At 28.3% G+C, this 15092-nt stretch overlaps 1 protein-coding gene across 1 annotated transcript; it reads right to left on the reverse strand.

The window, feature by feature from the left end:
• Positions 1–251: 251 nt before the first annotated feature.
• Positions 252–13670, reverse strand: LOC123296672 (facilitated trehalose transporter Tret1-like). Its single transcript, XM_044878251.1, has 3 exons — positions 13575–13670; positions 4008–4268; positions 252–2485 (listed from the first exon to the last, which is right to left on the reverse strand). Exons 1-3 carry the CDS (start codon positions 13639–13641, stop codon positions 1347–1349), a joined length of 1467 nt encoding a protein of 488 aa, XP_044734186.1. The 5' UTR covers positions 13642–13670; the 3' UTR covers positions 252–1346.
• Between the last annotated feature and the right edge of the window lie 1422 nt (positions 13671–15092).

Below are 15092 nucleotides of genomic sequence, written 5' to 3' on the forward strand. Positions count from 1 at the left end.
ATTAATAGTTATATTAATTAGATATTTATCGACCTGCTCTGTTACATAATTTGAACACATTAATTTTTATTTTAAATTGCTTTTCAACTTCAATTTGAATGCCTATTCCCATGGGGTTATTAAATTTAAATTTTTATGCTATTTACTTTGATTTCTTAATCATATAATACGTCGATAATATTATTACATTTCTAAATATCAAAATAATAAAATACTTCATTTTATCATTCATTTATTGCCTATAAGTGAGACTTCGGAAAAAGATATGAATTTTCTAACAAGTCTTTTCAAAATAATTTGAATATGCAATTAGAATTTGAAGTTAATCTGACCAGTTCCAAATTAATTTTTATTCGACTAAATACTGTTAGGTATTATTGACTATTTCTATCTTTCTATCAATTTCCGGAGCTCTGAGTTAGATAGTTGGATTAATTTCATTTATTAAAAGTATGTGATATAAATTTGTTTCTTAAAGTAATGGTGTTTTAAAAGAAGTTGCTTAACATTTTAGGCACCAAAAATCACGAAGGCGATGAAAATGAACATAAAATTAAATACTGAGTCTGAATACTAGAGCAAAGCGTGTTGAACGATTTATCCATCCCTGCTACTGGGTTACTACACAACGTTTGATAACTGAACCAACTCGTTAGAATATAAACTTCACCGCCGTTTTGCTGCCTTTGTATAATAAATAGGGTTGTCATGCATTTCAAGTAATACAAAATATTTAGCCTAGATTACTGAAGAATTCATACTTATATGCCTAAGTATTCCGCACAATTTACCATGACAAAACCCAACAAGATTGTAGCGTGGACATGCCGGTTCGTTATCTATTTCAACTTCATGAATTCATGTGTAAAAATCGTTGGTGTACATGGCTCTGAATCGCTCATCATTGGTGTGAATCGCTCTGCTATTATAAGAACAGTAAATGTCATTTGCGAGGCTTAAACGAACTATAAGTATTTTAGCCATGTTTCTGGGTAGTTTTGATAAAAATTAAGGAAATTGGGAATTAGAATGCCTTTTGTTATTAAGCATAAGCATAAGTATAAGCACGTTTACTTTTTGATAAGTTAAATACAAAGCAATTCCAGTACACGAGGATGTCAAGCATCTCTTTTAAACACCCTTATAAAATGATTGCTATAATTTATTCAGCCTTTATTGAATAATATGAACGTTTTTCATAAAATTAAAACTAGTCAACAAACAAATCGGTAGCCGGGACATCATCCCATTTAATAAAAATATTTTCTTCATTTCTACTTCACACTTCTCAAATTAGGTACTATGTATCAAGTTGTCCCGCAACTGATAATTCTTTATCTCATAAATTAATATTTGATAACTTCAACGATTTGTTTTTGATCCTTTTGATCTTTTTCTTCTGGTTCAATGTCTTTCACTTTTTTACTATCAACATCATCATTATCACTACAAAGCATCTTTTGTATATCTTCTAATGATAAACCTTTTGTTTCAGGTACAAAACATGTGATAAATATAACACCTAGGAATGTACAAATTGAGAAGAAACCAAATGCAGCACTTTCATCATAACTTGTTAATACTTGAAATATTTTGGTAACAATCACAGTTGAAACTGCTAACAATAAACCACCCAATGAAATGGCTAACGCTTTAACGTCCGTAGGAAATAATTCACTTTGGATAATAAAAGGTAAGGAACCAATGCCAATCATAAAGAACATATGATAAAACACTAATGACATTAATGGTATCACAGTTAACGCACTTAAATCATAATTTAAAAAATCCAAATAAAAGTATACACTTAATGTTGCTAACGTGAATGCCATACCCAAACCGGATACAATTAACATTGGTCTTCGGCCAAAACGATCCACATATATAATACACAAGCACGATGATAAAATTTGTATAACTAGTGTAACAATCGAACATATTTCAGCTGGAATTTTTGTACCAGCACGCTCAAAAATTGTCTGCGAATACATGATGATAGCACTCATCCCAGAAAATTGATCGATTACAAATAAAACAAAAACAATAATCAAACCTTTACGATTTGATGGAACGCATAATAATTTTTTAAAAATTTCTTTCATCGGTTTCTTTAGCGCAATACTTTCTTGTATTTTTATAAATTCTTCTTTAATATTATTATGTTTCTTGCGTAATAATTCTAATGATTTTTGTGCTTCGTCAACTTTCCCGCACTGTAATAGATAGTATGGTGATTGTGGCATCCAAAAAAATGTTACAAACATTAATAATGTAAATGTTGAACTAATTAAGGCCATTAATGTTATTGAGACATATGGTCCAACGCTGAAGATGAATAACATCCCGCAACGTGTCATTAATGATGTGGCTGCTCCTAAAGCACCACGTATTTCTGGTGTTGCAATTTCTGATGTGTATAAGCTGATTACTGTTTTGCCGTATCCAGTTCCAATGCCGCCAAGGAAACGTGCCAAACATAATAGCTCTATAAATAAAAATATTAATATTTTTAAAATAAACTTTCATTAATCGATAACAAAATCTTTGTATCAAAATCAAGTTCATTGTTAATTGTGTTTTCATTCATTCTATTATCACCGGTGAGTTTGTTTTTATGAATAGAAATTACGATTGTAGGAAATTTACACTCTTTTACAAGGTTTTAGTAACATTAATAATAATAATAATAGCTATTCCTACGCTTAAACGATAAGATAAAGATACAAAAATGTTACTACAGTGAAAAATGTCACAAAAAACGGCAAATTAAGGAAGACGAAATGAGTCGCTCGCTTTTTACAAATACCTGGTGAAATGTGTTATTAGGTGCCAAATGTCATTGTTAATTAAATGAAACGTTCCATATAAAGATGACTTAAAAAATTAATTAATAGGCAACTTGTTTTACGTATTTGTTATACAAGTGGAAGAGTTTTTCGATTATTTGTCAAGAACCAGTAATGCAAAACACAATCTTATAATGTTTAACACATACGAAATACAAGTTGCGTATTTATTAATTTATTAAGTCAACTTTTACAAGGACCGCTTCATTTAATTAACAATTTAGATTTTATTACAAATAAAATCATTTGTGCAACCAACTTATAGTTTAGAAATGAGATTTGACACTTAAGCCTGAATCTTTTTAAGTCAGGCACAGAAAAATATTTCAAGCAAAAATTGTATCAAAGGATTGGCGAAGCAACATAATTTCTGACAGAAAAATTAAAAATACAATATTTGAATATTTGTAATAAAATGTTTCGACACAAAAATGATTTCTAAATATTTTTTTAAATTAATAAATAATATCTGACTCGATGATAACAACGGTAAAACTGTTGGAAAATTATAATTTATGTTGCTAAAAACACATGAAAAATGATTTTAAATTTATTTTAAAAGCATGAATTTTCACAGCTTTTATCAAGAAAGCGCCTAGTAAATGAAAAAAGCGTAATCACAATTAGGTATCAGACTTCGTCCTTATCTAATTTTAACAAGTAGAGAAGTATCCCAGACCAATCCTCCTTGAAATCAACTTTTTAGTGACGTTGCTGACTAGCTCTTAAACTAAATGTCTTAATGTTAGAAAATATCAAAAATTGATTTGATATGTTTTTTACAAGAGCAAATATTTATTTTGCAAATTAAAATAATTTTACAATAAAAGTTTTCAAGTTCATGTAACTAAATACAGGTGTATATTTATTTTAAATACGTTGATGTATATTTCTATAAAATATACCTAATGAATACTATTTAGATAAGAGCATATTGACACGCGTCCGAAAATTTCAAGTAAACCCGTTAGACAGCTACAAAATCATTTTGAACATTTACAAAAAACCTTGAGGATTCTGAACAGGTTGTCTTGTGCAAACTTTAATAGGAAATAAAAGAATCTTCGAAGGAGACAAGCCGGGGAAAATAAAATTGTCTCTGCAAGTCCGGTTTCAAAATGTTTGGAAAATAAATCAATAATAAAAAAGAAAATAACTTACCAAAAGTTTCTACATATGCAACTAAAAACCAAGATAGTAAAATTGTAGGTGCACATAATAGAATACCATTTCGTCTTCCAATTATATCCGCTGTTAATGCAACAATTGGAATAGCAACACAATAACCAATATTTAAAGCATTACCAACCATAAATCCTTCATCGGGCGTTAATTGTGGCACAGATTCTGGGGATGAAAGTTTTGGTAACGACGGTGATGCCCAACCAACCATTAATCCGGCAGAAAATTTCACTAATGAACCTATTTACAAAGAAATTAAGAAAATTTGAAAATTATTTCAAATCGATATTGTCAAATTTTTATATATAAAATACGTCCAAGATTTCATAAAGGTTATTTCTATCAAAATGAGATAAAGTTTAAAAATATACTAAAAAATTTTTATTGGAGAGAGTTGATCTGATAATTATTGTAAAGTCGTAGAAGCACCGTTAATACTCAGACAAACATCTAGAAAATAATAAGCCTACGAAAATCTGGGTATATATTTTTTATGTAAAATTGTATATTGAAAAGCGAGACATATGGTTTACTATTGATTTTAGTGTCTTAAGTCCACTGCTCTACCAACTGCGCTATCAAAAATATATACTAATAATAAATATATGTGTGGTTGGGTCAATCACATATGGACTAGACATGATAGATATGTTTTCGTACTAACCTAATTCTAAATTTAAGTAAAGCAAACGTAAAGATATGTTATTTTAATTTGCATATTCGCTTTATTAACGCAATTATATATTCCAACTAAGTACAATTTTATTTTCCATCAATAAAATGCATGACCTTAAACTAAAATCAATCTCTTTCATAGAAGTAATGATTTTGTTTATTTAATTGCAGTGATTTTGTATCAATGAATTGATATTTTAAATTCAATCCCATTCTTTTGTAAATACAAATATTTATAGTTGTACTTTTTCCAATCATTAGGAAATTGTTTGAAAGTATTTTTACTTTATTTCAATATGAAACGGCCAACTTCGGGATGAGGTTGTCATTATTTTAATTTTTTTTCAGTGTACAGCTACAATTAATTTGCAATTTAAAAATGACTGTTTATCTATAGTTTAATCCCACACATATTTCGAATTATATTAATTGTTATTTTGCATAATGTTTTTTCCATAATATTGGCAATTTTAATAAACATAAGCTAGGTATGCCATAATTTGAGTACTACCCTATTGGAAATAACAAAAGTTATATAATTTATGTATAATATACTATAATTTTTAATAAATGGAAATTGTTTTCAAAGTTGCTAGCTCGGCTGTTGTGCATCATCTCATCTAAACCATTGATTACAATCTCTCTTACTCAAAACTATTGAACCCTCTTAATAAATTTTTTTTTGTATGTATCACATTTACACAAATTAACCTTATCAAAATAAAAAATAAATAAATAATAATAAAATAATATTATTCACAAAACTTGTTTTATTTAAATTTACCTAAATAATAATAGATCTAATAGATCTTGTACTCAAAATATTAGCAATGAAAATTGAGAACTGAGAATATACGCTGTGTTTATAATAATAATAAATTAAAAATTTAAAGAAACCCACGACATAAAATCAGGTCTGATCGATTTTCTTGTGGTATCATATCCGTTTAATAGGATGAAGGAATTTTTTATTTTTATTGTAGGTTATTTGATCGAGAGTGTTCATTAAATCTAGTCAGCCATTTAACGATCATTGCCTCTTTTCTGGTTGTTTCAGATACCGAACCCAAAACTCGAGCTTAAAACACCATAGCTAAGAACACCACTGTATCAAATTACCTTCCAACAAACAAGATCAAAATCGATACATCTGCTTAGAAGCTACGATTCCACAGGCAGTCACACAGAAACACAGGCACGTTGAACTCATAGCAGATATAAGGAGGAAAGAACAAATTTCCATTTTTGACTATTATTTTGATTCGAAAAAGTTAGTACCCGATACGTTTTACAAACGCCTCAAAATAAGTGGATCAAAAATACAGAAAAATATGTTTGGATAAAAAGTTAGGACCATATTTTTTTTTGCTTTTTGAAAGAAACCAGGGAAACAAAACTCAAATTTATTAATTAAAATATCAACTAAACTTCTATCTACTCTTTTATTATTATATCTAGCCTAGCATTGTAAATATTAGATTCATAGAAATTTGCCTATGAAAAATTTCTTTCTTCCTTGCAATAATCGACACATACAAAAATCTCTGTCTGAAATGAAAATATCGTCCCCTCCCCTCAAAACTCCCCTTTTCCCATGTGTCACTCTGAAAATGTTCTGGAATCGATTCGTCGAAAACGAATGGAATTTTACCAATAGTTTAAATTTCAAATTGGAAACACACATACGCATTTACAATAATCTATTAGAAGTAATGTTTCCGTTTTTAACAAAAAATTACGATGTTTAGAAAAAAAAATTTCAAACAAGTTTTTGTAAAGCTTTTTTTTTACTTAATCTTATACGATTAATGTCAATTATTTACAAATTTAAGAGATAAATTAAAATAATTATTTTTAATAAAAAACCAGCTTATGAAGGCCGTTTAGTCAGCAGCTTCACGTAATGAGTGATTTTTCCCAATACCAGTATGGAACTGTAAGCAAAAATATTTTTTCCTTTAAGGTATTTCGAGCATTAATGCACTTGTCGACGAGTGAGATCCCGAAGTTGCATAATTTTTGGTCGTTTAGATTGCGAGATGTAAAACTCGCTGTTCTCCCAGCTATATTTTTTACGATATTAAAAAATACTCCCGACTGAATTGAAAAAAAGGAAAAATTTAAGATATTAATTTTTGGTTTCTCGATATTGATTTTGACGTAAATTGGTCAAAATTGGGAACGTAGGCATAATTATCTCGTGTTTAAAAGGTTTAAAATTTCTGAAATTCTAAGAATTAATAGTAAGCCCTATTAAGTTCTTAAATTTAAGCATAGGAACTGCAAATCTCATGCTAGAAATACCTTATATATTTTATTATGCAGAATGTTCGATTTACATCTAGGTATATAAATATAACGAGTATGACCGAATACATGCGTTAAGCAGTGCATCTAAATGAGAGGTATTATATACATGTGTTGAAGCTTCTTAGTTGAATAGATGAACTACAACATCTATAATACCTCTTACTTAGATGCATTGCTTAACGCATGTACTCTGTCATACTCGTGATATTTATATGCCTAGATGTAACTCGAACATTATGTATTCAATGAATAATAATATCTCAAAAACAAATATCGTTTAATCGATTAGTTATCGTTTAACCAATATTGATTACGAAAATTATGTTTTTAATGAAGTAACCTTGTATCCACTTATTTTATAGTTAATAAAATGAGTCCAATCACGTTTACACAACAATTAGTATTTACAAAATAATTTTAAACTTCCTTACAGATAAATAAATATATAACGGTAATAAAAGCTGGACATCCGAAAACCAGAATCTGAAGGCAATCCTCCTCAATTATTCCATATATTATGTTTTTATGATACTTGAAAGTATTATTAGCTGAATATAATATATCTAATGTAGATGTTAATTCAGAAATTGTTGATACATCAATTCATAAACTAACGAATAAATCAGTAATCTAGGCAAAGAATTGCAGTTTTATGTGGTGGTTAAATGAAAAAATAAAGGCGTCTAAACAACTGATAAGTTGGCTAATTTATTGGATTAATAGTATTTAATAAATGAATGAATTTAGTGTTTTCCGGAATTAAAACATTTAGTATCTACTATTAAAGTTAAAAATATTTTTACAACAAAAAATAATTATTTTAATTTATTTTTTTTGCAGCGGGGTTTTTAAATTGTTTTAATTTAATATTTTGAACAGAAAATATCCAATATTTGTCTTACTTAAAACTGAAATCGAGTGGAAAGATTCGAATATAAAATATATTTAAAAAAAATGCACTCTACACATAGGTCACTAGACCGCACTTGACCGGATTTTTATTTGGAATATCAAGAATAATGGTAGTTTTAAGGCCAAATAAACCAATTTTAGATAAGGCCAAATAATCCAAAATTCTTAGATTTATTTACTTTTAAATGTTATAAAATAATAATTATCCATAGATAATAAACAAAAATTGGACTTTACACTTAAAGACAAAACATAATTTTATCAAAATTATTTTATGAATTTTGTGACTGGTTGAGTAGGTTTAAATATGAATTGAGCTCCATATGTATTATAAAATCAAATAACATTCATATGGAGCTCCATAAATTGAGCTCCATATCTATGTTATTTGATTTTATTACATAACGCGCAGAAAATCTGCATATATATCTGTAAATTGAAATTCGACGATAATCTTATATGGGTGCCAAAAAAGTCAACTCTTCGGTTGAGTTATTCGGATTAATATATTACGAGTTGGTTGATCTTTATTGAAGCTTGGATTAGAAAACGGGTTAGGCTAATCTCGATATATTGATCTCGGCGCCAAGTCAATAACTTTCTGGTTCTAGTTCAGAAGCTAAATTTTGATATCATTGCAGCTTTGCAATTTATGAGAAGTTTTGGTCCATATGATGTTCACATTATGAGTAGTCATGGAAATAATAGAAAAATTAATTTTCTATTATTTTCCAACCCCCCCCCCAAAAAAAAGGTGTTATAAGTTTGACCGCTATATGTATCTGTCTATCTGTGGCATCGTAGCGCCTATACGGATGAACCGATTTGAAAGGTAATTTAATGGGGACTGTTCTTAGATATGTTTCAGGTGCGAGTTTAGGGTTCCGAACCCCGAACAACTAAAAAATAGACGATTATTCTCAAAAATGGTTCAGTTTGGAGAAGACTCTAAAGTAAAAGGTAATTTAATGGACAGAGTTGTAAGATACGTTTCAAGTGCGAGTCTAGGGTTCCGTAATCGAAAAATTTATCTGAGATTTTTTCAATAATGCAAATTTTACTTGTATTTTAAAGGCTGTCTCAGAGGAGCATTTTTGGACCAAAGATATTTCATTCTATGCGATCTGACATCGTTTATTATAAATTCTAGGGGAGTGACTAATTATCAAATATGTTTAAATGCAGATGATTTAACCAAATTATATTATGGTACAATGATTGGAATACTGCTTTAGGGATCAGAGTGTCAGTGCCATATTTTTAAAAGCTGCATGGCTCCTGTTATTTTATATGAAATCAGTGCTGCATTTTCCATTTAGGCAGCCCAAGGGTCTCCATAAAAAAAATTTTATTTTATATTTGAAAAATAAAAAAATTCGTACAGTGTGTCGCATTGAAGATGAAGACGTCCTCATATTTTTGTTATTTATAGGAATATCGATTTGAAATTTTGCACAAATTAAACATACGAGGTTTGACATGAAAATCGGATTATGAGTATAAAAAAAAATATATTATGCAACTTTTTCGAATAGTTTTTTTCGATATCTCTAACCATCTCTGACGTTAGACAAAATATTAAGAATCGGTCCTATTTGTCAATTGGTAGTAGGCTGAGTTAAAAGTTCTGATTTTAATTAAGTATCTTACAAAATGTGACCTATCACCCTGTATGACCCAAATTTTCAAGTCGATATTCATATAAATAATGAAAGTACGAAGATGTCTTCATCTTAAATGCAACACACTGTATATATATATATATATATATATATATATATATATATATATATATATATATATATATATATATATATAAATTTATTTTTAATATAGTCTAAAATATATAAATACATTTAATAAGAGAAACGCCAAAACTATTTTTTTTATTTCCATAATAAATGAATTAATAATATATAAGTATTGAAAAAATATAAATAATTTTCTTGGTTGGGGCCTGAATTGTTAATGAGTATTCTAAGAGATCTATGAAAAGACCTGGACTATGATGAGGTCATAGCCTAATTTTCAAAGAGAAAACCCTAAGTTCCTATTTAAATTCAGAAAAAAATATTTATTAATAAAGTTGAAATTATTTTCAGTTTTATTTATATTTTGAATAAAATAATAATAAATTTAACATTTTAAATTTGATTAAATTAGTTATATTTTTAAAAGTTTTTAATTTTGAAATTTTTCACTTTTTAAATTTATAAGGATTTCAATCCCCTTAAGTGGGCCTCCACCAAAAATCCGCCTACGGGCAACAACATTTGTAAATACGGCACTGCATCAAATTAAAATAAATTGATCGTTTCTGTAATTTAAAATTATTTTGTATCATTCTATGATTATTATAAATATTACCATATTCATATTATTCACAGAAATAAAAAGTTTTTATATAAAACTATTACTATCGGCAGAGGTCAGTGCAATAAATTAATGCACATTTTAGAAGAAACTGATCGACGAAAAGTCAAACAGAAAAATTGCATCCCTACATGAACAAATAAAAAAAGTAGATAAGCGAATTCCCTCAGAGTTTGAAAAAATATCACATTTTTCATAAAATCGAATACTGCTTTTTAATTTTTCAAGAGTTTTTATTTCGAAAACTAAGCGACTAAGAGTGCTTTTTTGCGTAGAACTAATCAAAATATCAAAAAAAAATTTAATTTAAAAAAGATTCCAATTTGTTACTTCACGCACAACCCCCTCTCACCCTTTACTTCTCTGTCGATTTTCTCATTAACGAACTTGACCTTTCAAATACAAAAACCCTTCTTCATACCAAATTTTATTCAAATCGGACTTTAAATGGTCATTTTTGACTTCTATTAGGTAGGATCGATGAACACTTGAAGAAATTTTTTCAAAATTCCATCATCAGTACAAAAGCAATTTAGCAATAGCTCCATTTTCTTCGGAAATTCGGTAAAAGAGGTACAACATTATTTCAATAATAAATTATAAAAATACAATTATTATTATAAATTTACTATGAAACCTTTGAATCCTTGAAAACCCTTTAAAAAATTTAAAGTAACAAGTTTTACGATTTATTGAGTTACGCAAACTCCGAATGAAATTTATATTCGACTCAACTGTTTAGTATAAAACTTGCCACTATAAATACAGGGTGGGTATTAAGTATTTTTGCATGCTTATATTATAATAATACCTAGATAGACAGTCCCGAAAAATCAGTTGAGACTCTGATCCTGACTTGAAATAAAATATAGTTTTTTTTTTTTAATTCGTTCATTACATCTGACCATCATTTTCATATCATCTGTATAAAGAATACAAAATTGAAATAAAATTGATGGATGGTACCCGGAACTTTATATACAGAGTGCCCCTTTATAAGTAAAAAATGCTCCGTTTTTTCAAAATTGAATTCTATGTCTCTTTACCTGTTAAAAAATAGGTAGAAGTAACGATGCATTTTATGGAGACATCTTAATGCGGTGGTTTACTGGAGACCATTCGAAATGTGAGACAATTATGTTAATGAATCGAAGACACTACAGATACCCTCAAAGGTGACGAACAAAATATGCAGACACACAAAATTCATAAAGCAAGCCCCGATATGAATAATTTAATGTTGTTTAAGTCTTATTTTTGTCTAAAAACTTAATTTTTGTCTCTTAACTTTGTTTGTAGTAAACAGATAACGGTCCTCTTTTTTGTAGAAAACAAATAACTACATCTAAATTCCATACTTAAAATTATTTACCTCCATATGGCCGTCAAAATTTGGGGGATTTTAGCAACCAAAAAACCCACATTTTTCTGCCATGAATTGATATCTTATATATATAGGAGACTTTCTATAGATATAGATAGATAGTCACTCATCACGATATCTCTGGAACTATAAGACCTAGAGACTGGAAATTTGGCAGGAATATTCCTTTTGCCAAGTAGAGGTCAGCTAAGAACGGATTTTACGAAATTCCACCCACAAGGGGGGTTGCGGGGGTGTTCATGAATAAAAAATTCATATTTTTCAATTATGGCTTTTAATAGTTCAAAACTTGGTCAGAATGTTTTAAATTACATTTAGAAGATTTTTTTAACCTTCGGAGGGTAGAAAGGTGTAGCGAGAAAGTGGGAAGGAATTATAGAATATTTACAAATATACTTAAGTGGGATATCAAATAAAAGAGCATGACGTGTACATTACAAAACTGTTATCCAACGCAAGGAAATGTGGAGGGAGGGGTGCAAGTGGGGATGTTGCCCAGCAAAGCGGGCGGGTAACAGCTAGTCTATATATATATAGGAGACTTTCTATAGATCTATATAGATAGTCACTCATCACGATATCTCTGGAACTATAAGACCTAGAGACTTGAAATTTGGCAGGAATATTCCTTTTGCCAAGTAGAGGTCAGCTAAGAACGGATTTTACGAAATTCCACCCACAAGGGGGGTTGCAGGGGTGTTCATGAATAAAAAATTCATATTTTTAAATTATGGCTTTTAATAGTTCAAAACTTGGTCAGAATGTTTTAAATTACATTTAGAAATTTTTTTAACCTTCGGAGGGTAGAAAGGTGTAGCGAGAAAGTGGGAAGGAAATATCGAATATTTACAAATATACCTGAGTGGGGTATCAAATAAAAGAGCATGACGTGTACATTACAAAAATGTTATCCAACGCGAGGAAATGTGGAGGGAGGGGTGCAAGTGGGAATGTTGCCCAGCAAAGCGGGTATATTTTACGCCACGCAAAGCGGGCGGGCAACAGCTAGTTACTTATAAGGTTGATATTAGTTGTTTTGTATGAACAACAGAGCCACCACAAAAATTTTATCTAAATCGTGCTATATCCGTTCTAAAGTTATGGAAGAAAAACAATTTCAAAATTCAAAACTTCAAGTACATATAGCGCCAAAACAAAGCAAATTTACTAGGGCCTGTTTAGCTAAATCGACTTATTTGAGCTAAGCTATATTAGAGACCTTTAAGAGCACCCTGTATTTGAGGGCGACATGTTATTTATCAGATTCTCGACACTTTTTAAACCCCTTTTCAATTTTAAGTAAAATAACTAACTCAAATGCCATTTATCAAGAACTTCGAGCTTTGTATTAACATACCTAAATGACGATGTATCAAAAAAATAATAATTTCAAATCTTTCAAATCGAAACGAATTGGAATTTTCTATACATTTGATTTGAAGAGATCTCAGCAATAAGGCCCGATTCATTTTTTCGAAAGAAGAACTGATCTAATATGAATTATCGAAATTTTAAAGATAGTACTGCTAAACTCTTACGAGACTTCTTATCAATACCTGAGTTTTCTTTAAATGTTATAGTACCTTAACCAAAAAAAAAACGCAGAATAATATAAAATTTAGAGAAAATGGACTTTAAACACATATTCATAAATATAAGAAATGCCAACCCTGATTTCAGCCTAATATATTGATCCAAATAAAAACAAGGTTTGGAAACGCATGAAATATTTATCCAAAATCATTTACAGTTTAAAATAATAACAAAATTTTATATAATATTACCTATAAGTAGTTGTTAAAAAACAACACATCTTGTTTAGAATATACAAAATTTTGGAATGAATTAAATTAATGTATATTTTAACACAAAAATGGAATTTTTTTACTTACCACTCAATGTTGCAATAATTTGTAACCATTGTAAACTTTTAACTTTTTGCACAATTCGTATGTTCATATTTCTATTATATCTCTAATTTTTTTTTTATATATATATTTTTAATAAAAACACACAAACAAAAATATTTATTTAAAAAAATATTCACACAATTATGAAGAAGTGGTCACTTAACGAACTGGTCAAAAAATAATATGACAACAAATTGATTAGAAAAGTATAGCGATACTGTTTAATATTCTAAAAAAAAAAAAAATTCTGGCGTCAATTGATTGATTTTAAACAATAAATAACTTTCTGTTTTTTTCAAACATTATTTTGCAATTGCTACGAACTAAAATCACATAAATTGATTGATATATTGCAACAAAAATTTTAACAAAAAATTATTATAATTTGTAATTAAATAAACAAACACATGTAAGCGTGACTCTAATGAACCTTATCGTTTGATCCAAATTAAAACTCTCACTAAATAAAAATATGTTTTTTTAATAAAATTATGATATATTTTTTTAAATACATAATTAAATTCAAAAACTTAATATTATAAAATATGTCTTTTTTCAAAAATATTTTTATAAACACGTTTTTATTGAATATTTTTGTTTCTTAAAACTAATATCACAATTCAAATACAAATTTACAACTGATTACAGTGGATACTAGTTTTTAAAAGTGAGTTTTTATTTCAAAAATTTTATTATTATAATAATAATATTATTTTATATTGAAATATTATTTTGAAAAATAATTTTTAATTACAATATAGATTGGTTGTTTCCAATTTTTACCTATATTGTTTTTATTATTTTAATTGTTGAGAAAAACTTAGTGTCGCATAAATTATAAATGTTACAATTTATTCTCGGGTAATTTCTAAATACTTTTTTTGTCTTTATTTATATACTGTGGGATCGGATAATATATTCATAATTTTTTAAAGTCAATAATATTATTGATATGCTTATTGCTAGGTTGTAAACATATTGCGCAAATTTTACAGTTCATAAAATAAAGCGTAAGACCCTTCATACTTTTTGCTCAATCAACCTGCCATGAATTACGCCAATTTATAATAATTCGTAACCTAAAATAAAAATTATAAAAATTCTAAAGCAAATTTGTGTTTTGTCAACCTGAAAAGGAGAACTGACCTACGATAATATAACTCCCTTCAATTATATAACAGAAACTGAATTTACATACAGATTGTCAAACGTCTACTTCATTTTGAGAGGTTTCGGGAGTGCACGAAGCCTGAAAATTCGCTAAAATTCATGATATTTTGACTGTGGTGTTAACAATTAACACACATATACTACATTACTATATTAAAAACAAATGTAATCTAGACAATTCTAAAGAGAAACAAACAATATCGTTTTACAGTAAAATATATGCAATAGAATATACATAACAATTCTAGAATTTGCTATGCTATATGGTAACAATTACAAGTAAGATATATATGCAATAGAACATACGTGACAGTTCTAGAATTTGCTAGA

Source organism: Chrysoperla carnea, chromosome 3 (assembly GCF_905475395.1).
Source record: "Chrysoperla carnea chromosome 3, inChrCarn1.1, whole genome shotgun sequence".
NCBI classification, from domain to species: domain Eukaryota; kingdom Metazoa; phylum Arthropoda; class Insecta; order Neuroptera; family Chrysopidae; genus Chrysoperla; species Chrysoperla carnea.

Excerpts from the sequence above, each read along its gene's own strand:
- LOC123296672 (XM_044878251.1), bottom strand. The coding sequence starts at position 13,641 with ATGAACATACGAATTGTGCAAAAAGTTAAAAGTTTACAATGGTTACAA. Across the intron at positions 4,269-13,574 it reads AATTATTGCAACATTGAGTG|GTTCATTAGTGAAATTTTCT; the intron begins GTAAGTAAAAAA and ends CTTTGTAAATAG. Across the intron at positions 2,486-4,007 it reads TGCATATGTAGAAACTTTTG|AGCTATTATGTTTGGCACGT; the intron begins GTAAGTTATTTT and ends TTTTATTTATAG.